Raw genomic sequence first — 18,926 nt, forward strand, 5'->3', positions numbered from 1 at the left:
TAAAGTCATTGTTGCTTCACATTCATGCATTCTTTATTCATTCATCACACAAATAGGGGGATGACTACCAAGGTAGCCCAGGAGGGGTGGTGGAGGAGGGAAGGAAAATGCCACACAGCACTTTAAGCACAGCACTTTAAAAGTTTACAACTTTAAAATTTATTGAATGACAGCCTTCTTTTTTTTGGGCAATCCTCTGTGGTGGAGTGGCTGGTTGGCCGGAGGCCCCCCCACCGCGTTCTTGGGCGTCTGGGTGTGGAGGCTATGGAACTTGGGGAGGAGGGTGGTTGGTTACAGAGGGGTAGCAGTGGCAGTCTGTGCTCCAGCTGCCTTTGCTGCAGGTCAACCATACACTGGAGCATACTGGTTTGGTCCTGCAGCAGCCTCAGCATTGAATCCTGCCTCCTCTCATCACACTGCCGCCACATTTGAGCTTCAGCCTGCCACTTACTCTCTTCAGCCCGCCACCTCTCCTCCCGGTCATTTTGTGCTTTCCTGCACTCTGACATTATTTGCCTCCACGCATTCGTCTGTGCTCTGTCAGTGTGGGAGGACAGCATGAGCTCGGAGAGCATTTCATCGCGAGTGCGTTTTTTTTTCTTTCTAAGCTTCACTAGCCTCTGGGAAGGAGAAGATCCTGTGATCATTGAAACACATGCAGCTGGTGGAGAAAAAAAAAGGGACAGCGGTATTTAAAAAGACACATTTTATAAAACAGTGGCTACACTCTTTCAGGGTAAACCTTGCTGTTAACATTACATACATAGCACATGTGCTTTCGTTAAAAAGGTCGCATTTTGCCTCCTCCCACCGCGTGACTACCCCCTCAACCTTCCCCCCTCCCTGTGGCTAACAGCGGGGAACATTTCTGTTTAGCCACAGGCAAACAGCCCAGCAGGAATGGGCTCCTCTGAGTGTCCCCTGAAGAAAAGCACTCTATTTCAACCAGGTGACCATGAATTATATCTCACTCTCCTGAGGATAACACAGAGAGATAAAGAACGGATGTTGTTTGAATGCCAGCAAACATACACTGCAATGCTGTGTTCTACAATGTTTCCCGAGTACGTGTTACTGGCCTGGAGTGGTAAAGTGTCCTACCATGAAGGACGCAATAAGGCTGCCCTCCCCAGAAACCTTTTGCAAAGGCTTTAGGACTACATCTAGGAGAACCGCAAATGCCAGGGCAAAGTAATCCTTTCACATGCTTGCTTTTAAACCATGTATAGTATTTTAAAAGGTACACTCACCAGAGGTCCCTTCTCCGCCTGCTGGGTCCAGGAGGCAGCCTTGGGTGGGTTCGGGGGGTACTGGCTCCAGGTCTAGGGTGAGAAACAGTTCCTGGCTGTCTACAACCTCCTCCTCATTATCATCTTCTTCGTCCCCAAAACCTGCTTCCGTATTGCCTCCATCTCCATTGAAGGAGTCAAACAACACGGCTGGGGTAGTGGTGGCTGAACCCCCTAAAATGGCATGCAGCTCATCATAGAAGTGGCATGTTTGGGGCTCTGACCCAGAGCGGCTGTTTGCCTCTCTGGTTTTCTGGTAGGCTTGCCTCAGCTCCTTCAGTTTCACGCGGCACTGCTTCAGGTCCCTCTGTCCTTCATGCCCTGGGAGATTTTCACAAAGGTTTTGGCATTTCGAAAACTGGAACGGAGTTCTGATAGCACGGATTCCTCTCCTCAAACAGCGATCAGATCCCGTACCTCCCGTTCAGTCCATGCTGGAGCTCTTTTGCGATTCTGGGACTCCATCATGGTCACCTGTGCTGATGAGCTCTGCACGGTCACCTGCAGCTTGCCACGCTGGCCAAACAGGAAATGAGATTCAAAAGTTCGCGGTTCTTTTCCTGTCTACCTGGCCAGTGCATCTGAGTTGAGAGTGCTGTCCAGAGCGGTCATAATGGAGCACTCTGGGATAGCTCCCGGAGGCCAATACCATCGAATTGTGTCCACAGTACCCCAAATTCGAGCCGGCAACGTCGATTTAAGCGCTAATCCACTTGTCAGGGGTGGAGTAAGGAAATTGATTTTAAGAGCCCTTTAAGTCGAAATAAAGGGCTTCATTGTGTGGACGGGTGCAGGTTTACATCGATTTAACGCTGCTAAATTCGACCTAAAGTCCTAGTGTAGACCAGGGCTGAGTGTGGAGGAGGCAGAAAGCCAAAAGAGCAAGCAGGGAGTTAGAGAGGCAGTTACTGAGTGTGGCCTTGAGAGAGAGCAGTGCAACAGAGCTCTTTGGGGGGCATGGAACTTGCATGAGGCTTGGGAACAGTGAACAAAACTGCCTGCTGTTGGTTGTTCCTGCTGCGTTCAGGGAAACAGGACTTTGTTACATTCTCCGTAAATAAACAGGATTGCACCAAAAAGTATACCTGACTTGTATTATTAATGTCTCCTCTTAAGAGAAACAAGGCCACAAGTTTTGGCCAACTGGTTGGGCCAAAGGGGCAACAGCAGTCATTTGATTTTTGAGTGTCTGATGAATCCTTCAGACCCCTTTTCCAAGGAACTACAATACTTTGTGGGGTGAACTTGGATTGGTGTGAACTCTTGGTTTATGTAGATTGGATGAATTATTGTAAAAAGTTGAAATTTGTTTTCAGTGTTTATTTTTCATGATAAACATAAGTGACTGTTTTGACTGATGACAATATCCTGGAACTACTTTAGTCCACCTTATGACATTTCTTAAAATAGGGCTATTATGAATGCATTTCCTGATGCTCAGAGGATAGAGAGTCATTCATAAATTCCAGACAGGCAATCCAGAAATTTCAGCCCACACACAAGAAACCATTTCTCAAGAAACTATTCTGTCCCAATAATTACCTTAAAATATAAAGCATAGAGCAAACTTTCTGCTATTTGCCACAGCTTCTAAGGACTACCACAAAACAAAACAAAAAAGAAAACATTTCTTCAAAAATCGAAAACTTACTTGCATGTTTAGAAAAAGAACTTGTAAGAATTATAACCATACCAATAATAGTTGTTATATAATTTTTTCACAAAATAGCTCTCAAAGTGCTTTACAAAGGAAGGCAAGTGTCATTAGCCCCTTCATACAGATGGGGAAACTGAGGCAGAGAGGTAAAGTTACTTGTTCAAGGTCACATAGCAGGTCAGTGGCAGAACCAGGAACAGAGCCTAGATCTCCTGATCTCAGACCAGTGCATTATCCACTGAACAACAGTGCCTCCCTTCAATTTTTGAAGCTATTATATTTTGGAGAAAAACCACTGTCCCAAACTGATTTCACCACTAGAATAAACTATTTTAGTTAGCTGAATTAAAAAAAATATTCCCAATTCATCAGTCCTGCCAACCTTTGTTTTTTCCTCCTAATGCAACTAAAATTTTCATTAGTCAGTATCAGGATTAATCCATATCCTCTCTGTCGATCTTAACTTTGGGAATATGATCGGTCTTTTTAAAAACAAACCAAACAAACAACTTCTAACCATTTCTGCCTGATCAGGTGAAAGTTGTGAAATATAAAGGGATTTATAAAAAATTCTTAAAGCATGCTTTTTTTTTTTTTAGTAAATATATCATGTTAGGCTCCCCTCCAAAGATATTTCTCCCCCCTCTCTGAGTGTCATGTTATGTCCATTAATTTCAGTGTATTGTACAATGATGAACACTTGACTATTGATCAAATTGTGTTCCATCTTCAATTATTTAATTTAACTAATCATTGGCCACATATACATACAGGCTATTTGCTATACTTTGGGTCTGGCCCTGCAGTCCTTTCTCAGACATAATACCCATTGACATTCATGAGTATTTTGCCTGGGTAAGGACTGCAGTACTGGGACCTTTATCTGTATTCCAGGACACTGAACGCTTTTCATTCCAAGCCAGTTGCTGCATGTGTGGCTTTCTTGTCTTCAGTAAGTATGTAATTTTCAAAAAAAGATTAATATATTTCTGCCATGTTCATCCACTGCCAGTTGAAGATATTTTTTTCTCTTCTCGTTCACCCATCCTTCCAGTTTCTGAGTATTTTTAAGGGAAATATTAAACATTCTGGTACTTCCACTGACTTGCTATGTAGTCTTATGCAAATCACTTAACTGTCCTGTGCCTTGTTTTCCCCTTCTATAAAATGGAGATGATGATGCTTAATCACCTTTGGAAAATGCTTTCAGATCCTTGGAGAAAAAAATGCTATTGTATTAATTATTATTATTCATTAAATTATCCAACCTTTTAAAAGTACATTGCACAAAGCACTGCATCCTCGCTCAGACAGTACTTCCATAGAAGTATCTTTCTTTGGCCCTGAACTTTCAAGTTGTTCTGCATGTACCTTTGTAATGGCCAGGAGATCCCCTGAAGTCAATTAGCTGGGTACATGGGTGCAGGAAACAACTTGATTTGAGGCATATCTTTTTTGTGACTGAGGACTAGAGCTGGTCTGAGATGCCAATTCACAGAAGTGATATGTTTTGCTACTTCTAGTCAACATCCACAGCTCTGCATCAGGATTTAGGGAGCCCAGGGACAGGGAGCCTGGAAGCCCTAGGCTCCCTGGTCCCAGGGTAAGCCCCATGGTGGCCAGACCCTGAAACTGCAGATCCTGGGAACCCCAGCAGCGGCTCCGTGAAACTGATAGTCTTGTCTTGTCACCACTGCTGATCACAGACAAGAATGTCAGTTTCATATTTTGTTTTTGGAAACGCCATGATCCAGTGTTTCTGCAAATGAAACGTTCAGTTTGCCAAGAATTTTTAGCATAATTTGGTTTCATTGCAAGGAGGAAAGAACCCAGGTTATGCAAATCTGAAATTTTGAAACTTGAGTTGGCTTGGCTCATAGATTCCCAGGGCAGAAGGGACCATTGTGATCCTCCATCCTGACCACCTACATAGCATAGGCCACGCAACGTCTCCCTAATAATTCCTCAGCGGGTAGAAGGAACATTTCTGTTTACACCGCAGGATAAGAAGATGGCCCACTGCATTTCATTTAATAAGTAGAAGTTAGAGTCCAATTTGATTCTTAGTCCAGCCTTTCGCCAAGCAACCAGTACATCCCTGCTGTGAGCCACTGGCTAGGGGCTGGCGGGTAGCGCTCTGGGGAGCCGAGGCAGAGCTGCCTGGGGGGGGGGGGCGGCTGCCCCTCTGCCCGCCCGTGCAGCAGGGCTCGGGGAGGTATGAGGGGCAGGGGCTCGGCGCTCTCTGCCGCATCACTCCGCCGCTGCTGCATTTGCACGGAAGAAGCACGCGCCCCACCCGCCTCGTCAGCCAGCCCCAGGGACAACTGTCTCGGCCGCGCGCGCGCGCGCGCTCTTCCCCACCTCTGCGCCTCAGACCCTCTTGCCTCTTCCCGGTGCGCGCGCGCGCGGCGACAGTTGCAGGCCTGTGTGAAGCGGGGGCGGGGCTCGCGCCGCAACACCGCCAGGCGAATGAGGGAGGGAGGATGCGGGCGCGCGCGCCGGGCACTGGGAAGAGCGGGGAGGAGCAGGCGCGGCGGGCGCGCGCGCCAGCGATGGAGGGTGGGTAGAGGGGGACGGAGTCGCGCGCGCGCGCGCCCAGTCAGCAGCAACAGCCCTCAGCAGCCGGGCGGGCAGGCGGGAGCCAGGCGAGCTGGTGCTGCGGTGGAAACTGCAGCTAGGACCCGTGGGGCGGGGGTGCCGCGCCCCCCCCCACACCCCGGACAGCGCCGGAGTCCCCGCCGCCCCCTCCCGGGGGCACTATGAGGGCGGCGGCGCGGCTGTGATCCCCGCCGCAGCGGGGCAGCCCCGCCCCCGGCTCCTTCGCAGCGGCCGCCCCAGTCTCCGTTAGAGCGGTACCCCGGGAGCTATGAGCCATGAAGCCTCCTGGCAGCAGCGCCCGGCGGCAGCCCCTCTCCGGCCGCAGCCTCCCCGAAGCCGCCTCCTGCCTGAGGCTCCGGCCGCCGAGCCGCCTGCACCTGCTGCTGGGGCTGCTGCTCCTCTCCGGCCCCGCCTGGCCCCGGCCCTGGGGGGCTGCTGCGGCCACCGGTGGGTAGAGAGCTGCCCTTGGCGCCGGGGACACGGGTGTGGGTGTGTGTGTGTGTGTGTGTAAGAGAGCTGGCCATTTGTGTGTGTGAGAGACAAGTGTGTGGGTGTGCAAGAGAGATCTGTCCATCCGTCCATCCATCCATTTCACCCACCCCAATAATCTTCCGTGCCTGTCCGTTTTCTGCCTTTATAATAGTAATTGTCCTAACTCCACATATGACATTGTCCTATCTCCAGATATGGGGTGTGTATCCATATTTGTGCATTTTAAAAAGACCACACAGTAATGGGTTAAAATCCTCTTTAAATCCTGTTTTCATTGCGGAGGGAAGGATATGTATACAATGCATTGATGAAGCAGAGACAAAAAATGTTTGGGAAGGTATTTTGTGATGTTTGTAGGAAGAACATATCTGCAAATACAGTATGTTTTTGAAGGTTTGGTTTCGTTTGAGCTGTATTTAAATGAAATGCCGAATGCTGGATGCAATTGTTTTCAAGATGCCATTATTATTATTACTGCTATTATATTGCTTGCCAGATTGATTGATACCAGATACCTTGAAAATGAACAGGAAGGAAATGGGGGTTTGAGCAGGAAAACCCTGGAATGCTGCCTGCTGGAAGTGCTCTTGGCATTCTCAAAGTTACAGGAATAGGGAAAATTAGCCATTATGTAAAGGGGATCGATTAACATTCAGTGCACATGAACTCAGGACTCAAGTTGTCTTAGGAATGTGGGGAGCGTGCCCAGCAGTTTCACAGATGTATGCATGGTTCACTACAGCACAGTGTGCCTGCGTGCTGCCAGGAGAGAGAAGTGTAAGAGAGGGCTGCATGTCCATTAAGAGATTTCCCCTCTGCCCCCAAGATGAAAGGCTTTAAAATACTCATCATCGAGATTGCATGTGAAAATATACATGAATTTAAATAATACATGATAGCAGAAAAACGTTTAAACTGTAAAAAGAAATCAAACATACTGCATTAATGAGCAGCCTATTATTTCTGTTTAAGCGAATAATACACTAGAATACAGCAAAACATACCTTTAGCTTCATTTTATGGAAAGGGACACATTCTGCACTTTAGTTTATGGCAGGCTATCTTTTTTCCTTAGCTCTGCATTGGAATGAAACAGCAGGAGGAATAGCAGGAGCACTGGCAGATAAAGAGAATACATTTCTACAGAGTAACAGCAGTAGCAGTAAGAATAACAACCAGAGCAATGAAATCCAGAAAGAAATCACACTGCCTTCAAGACTGGTCTATTATATCAACAGAGACTCTGAAAGCCCTTATCATATCCTGGACACTAGGGCAAGACACCAGCAGAAACACAACAAGGTAGGGCCAAAAGAGACTTGATGTACAGTAGCTTAAAAGTAATAGTATCTGCTGTGGAACTGTATTACTGCTATTTTAGAGTATTTATTTAGCAGGACACCAAGACTTCAGAGGTCATTGCACCACTTTTAGAAGTGAGAGAAAAAAACACACTTCCAATTTAAAAAAAAAAAAAATTGTGGAAATTTAAAGACAGGCCTGAATTGAAATTCTAGATCCAAATCACTTATCCTGGCATTTCAGGGAAGTTGTGGAATTGGATCAGAATTCAGCAATTTTTTGGCCTATAATCCCAATATAGATCACATTGGTTTGACTTAATCTGAATTGTGATACTGTAAGCAGCAAAATACTCTTTAAAATTGTGCTAGACTATTCAAGTGTTTGTGGCCCTTGCCTTGTTTTTAAACATGAGACCATTTAACTCAAAGTGTTGCTAAATGAACTAAATTCTGGTTTCCTGCTAATGCATGCACAGTAGCAATAATTATAAAAGTTGCCAGTTTTCAAAATCTTTAGTCAGAAACTGAACACTTTTATAATTAAAAACTGGAAAAAAATGTTACTTTAATATTTACCTTGTGCTGATACAGATTTATAAATTTGAGCTGGTCAGTAGAAATGTGCCTGAATTGATCTGTGATTTAGGAATATGATATTGGTTTTGTGTAATGATCAGGTCTAGAAGTAAATATACTTCAAAATATCTCTTTCAAGCCATTTTATATTACTTGAAAAATGCTTTTCCATTGAAAAAGGATGAAGGAATTTTACTCCTGCCCATGGATTCTGCATTAAAAAGATAACATTTTGGAAGGTGAAGAGGATTTGTGCAAGAAGAGATCAATGTCTCTGTTCTTATCATGAAAAGTTGGATCCGTGTATAGAATACTGCTGTTAGACTCTGATGCATTAGTGTTCCTATTGAATTACATTAGGTTTCTACTAAGATCAAACAAATTCACTATGCTTGATGTTATTTAAATAAATGACTATGAATTTGTTAATATTTTGACATGTATTGTGTAACATTTTATAGCTGGAGGTAATTTTGAGCTAATTATAAGTAATATCATTTGGGCCTCCTCATTTAAAATTATTCTGAGTCTCTAATTATGGTTTAATGAGGAGGGAGGTGCTTACTAGGTAATTCAGCACAGAAATTCAAGATACTGGCAGGTGTTGATGGATACTCATAGGATTTCTAGCAATATTCTAGGGTACTATAGAAAAGTGAGTCCATTGCTGGAATTCTGTTTAGTTAGCCTCATTTTCCTACTATGCTACTTGCAGAAATGACATCACAGTATCTCACAGGACTGAAATGTCATTCTCCAAAGTGTGGACTCATGGGGTTGTGGTGTACGAGTGTGTGTGGGGGGGGCGGGGGGGGGAGAAGGTTAGGGAGAGTGGAGGTGGAGGGAGAGGAAGTTTGAAGTATTTCGCAGAATGAGACATGATCGGGAATAATATGGCATGTTTCCCAAAAGGAGTGGTAGCACTAGCACGTACAATAATATTTCATCTACACATTTCTTTGATGCTGGGTTCTGAACAGTTTACAGAGGTATCTACATCCATCCATTTGTCCAGCTCCTCTTTAAGAAAATTATTATATAAACAACATTTAGTAAAGCTCTTTGTATTGTAATTGTTGCCTGTCTTTGACTTGATTTACTGTTTTTCTAGATTTCTATGGAAATCTGTTTCCTTTGTGTAGTTGCTCATTAGAAATTCTTTATTCTCTCTCCTTAGTATCTTCCAAATTTACTAAGGATGGTCTTGCTCTTTTCTCTTGTGACTTCTTGCAGAAAGGGAAAAGTTAAGGAGGAAATTCAGGGTGGTGGAGTGTGGGGAATAAAGTGTTTGCAGGCCTGCACAAGGGTTTAGGGATGTAGGTCTGGGAATAATGTAGATGATTTGAGAGGAAATTGGGGTACCCACACATCCAGCCGCTCTACCAGTCTCTCCTTGTGTTACTTCTCCATGTATTTTTTATTTTTATTTTATCTTATTTTTTAAAGGAGTTCTGATGCCATTCCCTACCTCCCTGTGCCCTGGTCTCCACCTCAGGTTTATGTAGAACAATGGTTCTCAAACTTTGGGTCAGGACCCCAAAGTGGGTTGTGACCCCATTTTAATGAGGTGGCCAGGGCTGGCATTAGACTTGCTGGGGCCTGGGTCAGAAGCTGAAGTCCAAGCCCCACCGCCCCAGGTTGAAGCCAAAGCCTAAGGGCTTCACCCCTGGGCAGCTGGGCTTAGGCTTTGGCTTCAGCTCTAGCTCTGAGTGGTGGGGCTCAGGTTGCAGGCCCCTCACCTGGCGCTAAAGCCCTTGGGCTTTGCCCCTCTACCTTGGGTGGTGGGGTTTGGGTGGGCTCAGGCTTCAGTCCCCCCTTCCTGGGGTCATGTAGTAAGTTTTGTTGTCAGAAGGGGGTCGCGATGCAGTGAAGTTTGAGAATCCCTGGTGTAGAAACTGTTGTTGGAGCAGAACTCTGCAGGAGTTAATGCTGATCTTGTTAGCATTAATTTCAATGGGTATGCTTAGGGCTGAGTACTGTGTAGAGTGGCTCTCATTTCCATTCAGCTGTGCCCCCTTAACCTGACTAGCTGCACTATGCAATATTCTTACCGAGGAGTTTCTGTAAGCTTGAAGGTCAAGCAGAACATGTCTTGTTGGCTCTCTTCCTTGATGGGTTTTTGCCCTTTTGGAGCTGAACTTCCACTGCTTTGATCTCTTTAGCATAGCAAAGGGATTAACTGTGCTTTCACTGGATTCTCCCTTGTGTATTGCATTATGTTTAAATTGCTCATCTGCACTTCCAAAGTACTGACGGTTCCAGCCTAGCTTATATTTTGGACCTTGTCCCATACCTGTCCTCTTCTTTTCATTTACTCCACCCTCTCCACCAACAATTCCTCCCTCAACATTTTGTTTGTTTCCTCTTTCCGTGTATATGTATCATGGAGGACAGCGCAAAAATGCACTAAAAATGCATAATCTCCCAATCACAGTTTGCCAAGATATTACCCTTACCACATGAAATGAGTGGGTTTTTTTATCCTTTCCCAAATATTATAATGACAAATAAGCAAGTTATATGCACCTTTGGATTTCCCACTGCATTCTGTTTTTCATATGTCTGTTTTGTTTTGGAAGGCTTTCTGGTCAGGAGTTGCCTTTTATGAATTATTGTAAAGAGCTGATCACATTGTAAGTGCTAAAAAAATTAATAATTTTCAAAATCACTCAACAAGAGGTTTTTTTTAGGATTGATAATTTAGGTGTAAATTACGAGGGGGCAAACATAACAGCCTTTTAAAAATGTTAGTTAAGAAAATAAATATTTGATATTTTTATGCATTTTAATAAGATGTCTGACCCCAAATCTTGTTTTGTGAGCATTGTTTTATTGCAACTTTTATATGTAATTGGTACTGAAGTGCCTAGAAATGAAGGGCCTAATCCTGTAAGCCCTCCGTGCAGCTGCCATTGAGGCTAATGGGAATGGGAGCTCCCCATATGGTTGGTTGTGAGACTGGGCCTGAATGCCTCCTAAATGCTGAATCACTATGTAAAGCTTATGGATGTATGAGTGTGTATAATGAAAGAGGTGTATATAAGAGGAGAAATAGAGCAATGCAGAAAAGTTTTTAAAATAGCATTTTTTTCTTTTAAAATCTCTTCCTGATGGTAAAGTGTTTATAAGATGATTATTTTGGAATATATATATGAATTAAAGAGATACTGTCAAGATAAAAATAATGGGTCATATTCTCTTCCCAGTTATATTGGTGTAACCCAGTTGCAATAATTGGGATCACTCTGGTGTAACTAAGAGGAGAATTTGGTCCAGTATATTTTTAAAGTCCTTACTGGTAACACTTGTGACAGTACTGATTATTTAAAAACTCCTTCTGCTGTTTTGGTTTATTTGTCTAGTCATTTTTCATTTTCTGGTTCTTTTCTGTAGTGCTTGGGTTGCGAATGCTCCTGGGGAATGTCTAACAAAAAAGGAATCTATAAAAACTGAAATTCAGGGTATTTTCATTAAAACGTTTCCTATAGATATTAGATTGTGGGGACTTAAATTATCTTTGGGGTCTATATCATTTGTCAACATCCATTTGTATGAAAAACTGTGTTTCATAAACACACATGTCTTATGAACAGCAAAATATACTACAGTATACTAAACATTTATGAATAGATGATTACATAAAACATAGTGAGGGATTGAGTGGATCATGAAGATTAGTAATGGGATATAGTACAGAGCTTTTAATCTTTGTCTTCAGTTCAAATAAGACCTAGGACATTGGTGACTGCACAGGTGTCAGAAGGTAATGACAGTTGTTTTATGTATAATGAGCTGGTGGCTTCTTTTCATTCTTGTATTTTTGTGTGGTGAATGCATGACCACTGTTATCATGTCATCTATGTTATCACTGTAATTTAGTCCCTGCCCCAAAGAGTTTACGATCCATCTTAAATTTTTTTATAGTAAATACACAATCAAGACCTGATCCTGCCTGGGGCCTTTACTTGCTACTGTAATACAAGTAATTAAACAGACAAACAAAAGAATCAGCCTGATACATCAAGTCATGACTGAGGCACAGCCACAGTGCAGTGCGTGGACTCGCACTGCGTGTGCTGTACATGTTCTGTGGCTAGAGGACTTCAGTCTCCACTGCTGCAAGCCTGGTCGTGTACAGAAGTGCTGTAGCCATTTAAAAATATTTTTAAAAATTGAAAACTTACCACACTGAATTTTTTTTTTAAAGGTAGCCTTTAGCAGATCTGATTGTCTTCTCAGGTACACAAACTGTTTGTGTATCTTTTAAATCTGTTTGCCATCTATTCTATATGCATGCACAAGCATCTTACGCTAGTTAGGCTTTGTATCCCCCAGTGATCTTCCTGTTTATCATCTGTTCATTGAAAGGCCACCATAATTAGGTCTAAATAGTCCAAATTATCAGTAAGGCCTCCCAATCTTTTTTATCTTCTGATCTTCCACATTTTTTTCTGATCCTAGACAGAAACCCACTGTCACTATCTTTTTGGCTAGATGAAAGCTTGAATTTCTAAGTTAAAGACAGTGCAACGCTGAATGTCAAATGTATTTCTCCTTCAGCAACAAGGAGAATATTTTAAAACATTTTGGTACCTGAATGCTTCTTTGGCTCCATGGCTGAGAAGCTCACCAGGCTAGCAAACTATTTTATTTCTGAAAAATCACCAAATATATAATAGAAGATGTTCTTGGTTGGGATAATAGCACACCTGTACTGCATTATAATGTATTTAGATTCACCTTCACCTTTTGGTATTATCGCAGAAAGATGCATGCAAGTGTAATGTTTTCGAGACATTAAAATATTCCTATTTTGTTTGTAAGAAAATCAAATTTTCCTGGGGAGGGAGTATTTAGAATAGGAATTAAGAGTCAGTACTTTGGTTTCTATTCCCCCCATGCCACTGACTGACCTTGGGACACTACGTACTTCAGTTTCTTTATCTATAAATTGAGCATAATTCCGCCTTACAGGGGTATTATGAAGCTTATTAATGTGGAGTGCTTTGAAATCACAGTGTGAAGGGCAGCATATAAATTCTTATTATTGTTACCCTTATCCTCCTTTTCCCCCACTGTTGTTTATTAATTTATTTGTTGTATCATCTTAAGTTAGGGCAACATAGAGAACCCTTCACTCATAATAGTGAGAAGTTACTCACATGAGTAGTTCAGTTGAAGTCAGTAGGACTACTTCTGTATAAGGAGGCGTTTACCATCTGGGTCTTAAATTTGTAAATCATTGGGCAGGGATTATGTTTCTGTAGCACCTGGGCCCTGACACTAATTAAGTCTTTGGGCACCTTGTCAATACAGATGAACAGTAATTTCCCATGTATTGCTATTTAAAACATTACCATTCGTAAGAAGATGCTGGGTACAGAAGATAAACTTTTATGTGAAAAGTAAGCAGGAGCAGATGAAACGCTAAGGAAGCAAGACTTCATGCAAATAAAATGAGTTCCAGTTGAAATAACTCCTCAGAAATCCTCTAGAAGACTGTGCTCCTCAGAAGAGACTGTGTAGTATCATCTCACCATAAGAAACTATGTCTCTGTTTTCTACTTATATAGGCAGGCCTGCTACTTTCCACTCCTGATATGTCAATTAAACCTTTCCCTAATTTACCTGCCATTGGATTGAAAATGATCTTGTACAATATAAACACTATTCAAAAAAACAAACAAACAAATTAGGTTGCAGTGGCTTTCAAGAATATGAGGTATGTGTTTTTTAAAAAAATATTTCCCAAACAAACCAAAATCCTCAAATATTAGAGTTAAGGTTGCCCTTCTCAAACACAGCATCTATCCTGAGTTTTAAAACAGAGTTTTATAACTTGTTTCATACACACTTTACTGCACTAATGAAGGAGCTTTGGATTTTTATTTTTTAATATGTGTCCTAATTAATTTCATGATCTGTCATGTAAAGTTTGTTTGTACATACGTAAGTTTGTAAGCTTTACATGTATGGCACTTGGCCTGGTTTACATTACAAACTTGTGTCATTATAACTATGTTGTTCAGGGGTTGTAGAAAATCCACACCCCTGAGCGAAGCATCTACAGTGGCTGAACTCCTGGTGTAGACAGTGCTATGTTGATGGGAGGGCTTTTCCTGTTGACATACCTACCACCTCTCGGGAAGGTGGAGTACTTAATGCTGATGGGAAGAGCTCTCTTGTTGGGATAGGTAGCACCTTCACTAAGCGCTACAGCAGCGCAGCTGTACTATTGCAGCACTGTAAGTGTAGACAAACCCTTGGAGAATTGGCTGGCACGTGGTAGGGCCTGATCATGAGAAGTACTGAATACCACCTGCAGAGCAATGAGTGCACTCAGCGCTTTGCATGTTTGGGACCTTAATGATCCTGTGATGTTACACCCCATATTTCTTCATAGAAAAATGGGTATGATATGCATATGGCATAACTAAGATACATTTTATGCAAGATGGCTCATATACGGTATCACTGGAAAGGTTATGATTTACTGAATGTGATTATCCAATTTGTATGCATGTATCATTTCTGTGTCTAAAGTTAGGAATATTGACTATGTAACAATTACAATTGTGTGTGTATTTGCGTACTCCCACCAGACAACCGGCCATCACAGCCTTGATGGGCCATTAGGAAGAAACAATAAGACTGAAGATGAAGATATTAATCTCTCTTCTTCCTGAGAGGCATCCTGGGATGTAGATGTGACACTACCAGGTCAGGTTATAAGATCACCTGATACAAAATACCACCTTGAACATTGCTGGTACTTTTCCTCTGTAGGTGGATGGGGATCAAACAAAGGTTTCCCACTTTAGGAAAATCCTTTTTAAGCCTGGGAAGGGGGTTAATCTGTGCCGGGCTCGGCAACCTTCGGCACGCAGCTACAGTTCTTGGAGCATGTGATTGATGAACGGGGATCGGAAGACAGATCCAGACAAAGTCAAAGTATAGTTGAAATGCTACCACCTAAAATAATTCAGAACCTATGCAGTTTCTTGGAATGAATAGCTATTGACTAAATTCATATCTAACTTATTCTCAAAAGGCCAACCTTGTTATGAACTGCTCTGTGAATCTGGGTTAAAGTACAGGAACATGCTTTTAGGGATCTAAAGAATATATTGACCATATCCGTATACATTTTATGCTGTTTCTAAATCTAGAGCCATTGTGACAGACGCTGGCAGCTGTGGTCAGGATGTGCTGATAGTTCATTTACATGCAAATAGTTAGAAACCTGTAGCATATTGTTCTAGATGGCTTTTAGACTCTTGGACCAATATACAAAAATAGGGAGAGAACATTTGATTATAGGCTCACAAAATATTTGCAGGGTCTTGGTATTTTCAAGCTTCAGACAACCGCAATCCACTGTCTCCAGTAACAAACAGTAAAGACACAGATAGGGGGCCTCTTACATGCTAGAGATTGCTAGTGCCTTTACACCTATTATAAAATATGCTCCAGAGAAGTTTGTGGTGGTGGCTAAACCTTATCAAGGAGTCCTGTTGGTTACCCAGATTCTGCAGAAGCTTGCGATTATATAGAATCACATGTTGGTACCATTTTGAGTGTCCTGATAGCTTCCCAATGAAAATTAGAACTGATTAAAATAGACACTCGTGCTGATTCATAACTACCCACTGTATCCAGGATTATAAGATATAGGTCACAGAGTTGTTGTTTTTTTAACGGGGTCCCACATCTAGCCTATGATTTCCATGCAATGATAGAATAATTTGCCAAAGTTGACAACTTATGGCAATTTTGTTATCCTATAGTCCTTGAAAGATGATTCATGGTGAAGAATACAAGAGACATCAGAGTCTCACAAAATGCCAGGAGCAAGCCAAAATATCAGTTGTGTCCCAGCATAGGACAGATCTTAACTGTCCTCGACTTAGAGTGGCCAGAAAAACACAATCCAAAGAGCCTCTAATACTCAGTGTTAATTGGTAGTCCATAGTCCTAATTAGGACTAAACCTATGTGAAGAAAAGGGACATACCTATCAGATAACCATTGACTTTTTTTCTGGGTTTGTAGACCTTCTTCTTCTCATTAGACCCACAAGTCAGTAGGTCACAGAGAAATTAAAAGGCTGTTATTTTTGAATTCTAGAAGAAATAGTTGCTGATGGGAACAGTTTGCCATGAATTCCAAGCTGGTGGGATAAAGTATGACTTTGGAATACAGTATTCCTTTTAGCACCTAGCAACTACAAGAGAATGGATTAGTAGAAAGGGCAGTTCAGATTGTTAAGAGAATTCTACAACAAACAATCTGGTATATTAGATCTTTCCAGCTGACCATGGCTGCTCCATGCACCAGGCGATCCCCTGCTTGGAGCAATGCCGAGCTGCTGGATCTCATCAGCATTTGGGGAGAGGAGGTTGTCCAGTCCCAGCTGCGCTCCAGCCATAGGAATTGTGATACCTACGGACAGATTTCACGATGCATGCGGGAAAGGGGCCATGACCAGCACACACTGCAGTGCAGGGTCAAAGTGAGGGAGCTGTGGAACACCTACCACAAGGCGTGGGAGGCAAACCACCGCTTCGGTGCTGCACCCACGAGCTGCCATCTCTACAAAGAACTGGACGTGATACTCGGTCGTGACGCCACCTCCACTGCGAAGGTCACTGTGGATACTTCAGTGGCTCACGTGATAGTCAAGAGTGGACCAAGCCAGGAGGAAGAAATCTTGCACAAGGATGTGGAGGGGGACCCAGAGGCAGAGGACGACTTGGAAGGCAGAAATGCATGCAGCCAGGAGCTGTTCTCTACCCCGGAGGAGGCTTGCCAGTCACAACTTTCGGAGCTTGACGAAGCGCAAACAGGAGAGGAGGCCCCTGGTAAGTGGCTTTGATTTTGGGAATCGCCGAAGTGAGTTGTTGGGGGCAGGAGGGTTGCAGAAAGCAGGCTTGTGTCTGTATGATTCGCGTACCACCACATGCCTAATTTGAGCAGCAGAACAGGGTGTTGATTGACTCCCTCACTTCACGGGAATCTGCCTCAGAGATCTCCACGAAACTCTCCTGGAGATACTGGGCGATCCACTGCCGCAAGTTCTTTGTCAGTGCTGCTTTGTTTCTTGCCCCATTAAGGGTAACTTTCCTGCGCCACTGTGCCGTCACTGGGGGTGTGGGGTGGGGGACCATTGCTGCACACAGGTTAGCCACATAAGGGCCCGGGCAGAAGCTGCAGGCTTGGAGAAGACCCTCCCTTGATTCCCTGCTCCCCTCAGCAGCGAGATATCTTCCATAAAGAACACAGCCTGTGGAAAATCTGGGGACAGTAATGATTATAAAGCCCCGCTCCAGAGTGCTGGCTCTCCCCCAAGGGCCAGGTGCCCAGTGTACAGTACGGTCCTGGAACACTGATTTCCCCTGCCCCTGCGGTTACTCACCATTTTGGGGGTCTTTTGGCTCATGTGTGCTTGCCTGGGGTCAGCCAGTTAGTGACAGGTATGTGAATAGTGGCTGTGTTCTAAATCACTGAATCAGTGGTCTGTGTTGCAAACATGTAAAATAGTGCATTTTGGCTTCACAGATATGACCTTTGGAGCCCAGCCTCCCTCTTTCTTATTGCCGGCTGAATGGCTGCTCAGAATTAGAAAGCACCCACAAAGAACTAAAGGGAACTTTCTGCGTGATGTCATGATGCTTTCCGTGGCCAAAAAACAAGAATTGAAGGAGTGGCGGGACAGCGAGAAGAGGGACCAAAAGGAGAACGCGTCGCGCCAGAACACATCCACAGAACGCCTCTTAAAGGTTATGGAGCGCCAGGTGGACACACTCCAGGCACTACTAGCACTGCAAACCAAGCAGCTCTGTGCCCACCCTCCCCTGTGGCCACTGTCGCAAAGCTCTTTCCCATGCGCCGCCCCAGACCGCCAACAGACTCTTACCAAGCTCCTGGCTTCAGTCTGTACCTGCTGCATTTCACTCCTGACCTGTCACAGTCCAGCCCTGCGGACTCCCAGTACCCCCTGCACTCAACACCTGTCCCTCTGCAGTTTAGCCGTGCGGAAGTACAATACCCACTGCACTGTGCTCCAAAGGTTGCATATAATACCTGGACATACACAAATCTTTAACTGTCTTGGGACCCCGTCTCCTCCTGGGACCCTCCCTTCCCACATCTCCCATAGTGCTGATATGGTTTTTTTTGTTTGTCTCTCTCATGTGGTGGTTTTTTAATAAAATAATTGTTTTGGTTTGAAAGCAACCTTTATTCCATTAATTGAAAGCAAACAGAGCCCTGCAAAGCAACAAGCATATTTCTTAAACCTTCTCAGTGCATCGTCTGCACCAATCACACCACCACCTAGCATTACAAGCTCTGCACTCCTGAGTATAGCAACAAATATTAGTGGCTTTCAGCTTCAAATTGCTGCCCCGCCGCATCCGTGATTCTTATGGCCTCATGCTGCGCCCCTTTAATAGCTCTGGTCTCTGGCTGTTCAAATTCAGCCTCCAGGCGCTGAGCCTCAGTGGTCCAGCCCTGAGTGAAGCTTTCACCCTTCCCTTCACAAATATTATGGAGTGTACAGCACGCAGCTATAAGCATAGGAACATTGTCATTGGCCAGGTCCAGCCTTCCATATAGGCAGTGCCAGCAGGCCTTTAAACGGCCAAAAGCACACTCAACAGTCATTCTGCACTTGTTCAGCCTGTTGAACCACTTCTTGCTGCTGTCAAAGTTCCCCGTGTATGATTTCATACACTATGGCATTAAGGGATAGGTGGGGTCTCCTGGGATCACAGTGGGCATTTCGATTTCCCCTACAATGATCTTCTGGTCCAGGAAGAAAGTCCCTGATTGCAGCTTCCTGGATAGGCTAGTGTTCTGAAAGATGCGTGCGTCGTGCACCTTTTCGGACCAGCCTGCCTTAATGTCTGTGATATGCCCCTGGTGATCCACAAGTGCCGGGAGAACCATAGAAAAATACTCCTTCCAATTAACGTACTTGGTGGCTAGGTGGTCTGGTGCCAGAATTGGA

At 43.8% G+C, this 18,926-nt stretch overlaps 2 protein-coding genes across 7 annotated transcripts in view; both read left to right on the top strand.

Annotated features, from left to right (window-relative positions):
- Positions 1-18,926, top strand: part of ADAM23 (ADAM metallopeptidase domain 23) — a 270,352-nt gene that overhangs the window by 80,561 nt on the left and 170,865 nt on the right. For all 6 annotated transcript variants that reach the window (XR_014713559.1, XM_084643108.1, XM_084643111.1 and 3 more), the window contains exons 1-2: positions 5,498-5,991; positions 7,112-7,338. Coding sequence is in view for 5 of the 6 variants with exons in the window: in XM_084643108.1 (XP_084499234.1) it covers positions 5,820-5,991; positions 7,112-7,338 (399 nt within the window). In the remaining variant the exon portion in view is untranslated. Of the gene's footprint in view, positions 5,992-7,111; positions 7,339-18,926 lie in introns of those variants that run through there.
- On the top strand, positions 16,047-18,123 carry LOC311528091 (uncharacterized protein; the record flags this gene model as incomplete). Its single annotated transcript, XM_084642718.1, has 2 exons — positions 16,047-16,776; positions 17,474-18,123. The coding sequence occupies exons 1-2, from the start codon at positions 16,233-16,235 to the stop codon at positions 18,121-18,123; spliced, it is 1,194 nt and encodes a 397-aa protein (XP_084498844.1). The 5' UTR covers positions 16,047-16,232.

This window comes from Lepidochelys olivacea, assembly GCF_965140295.1.
Source record: "Lepidochelys olivacea isolate rLepOli2 genome assembly, chromosome: 11".
NCBI lineage: Eukaryota > Metazoa > Chordata > Testudines > Cheloniidae > Lepidochelys > Lepidochelys olivacea.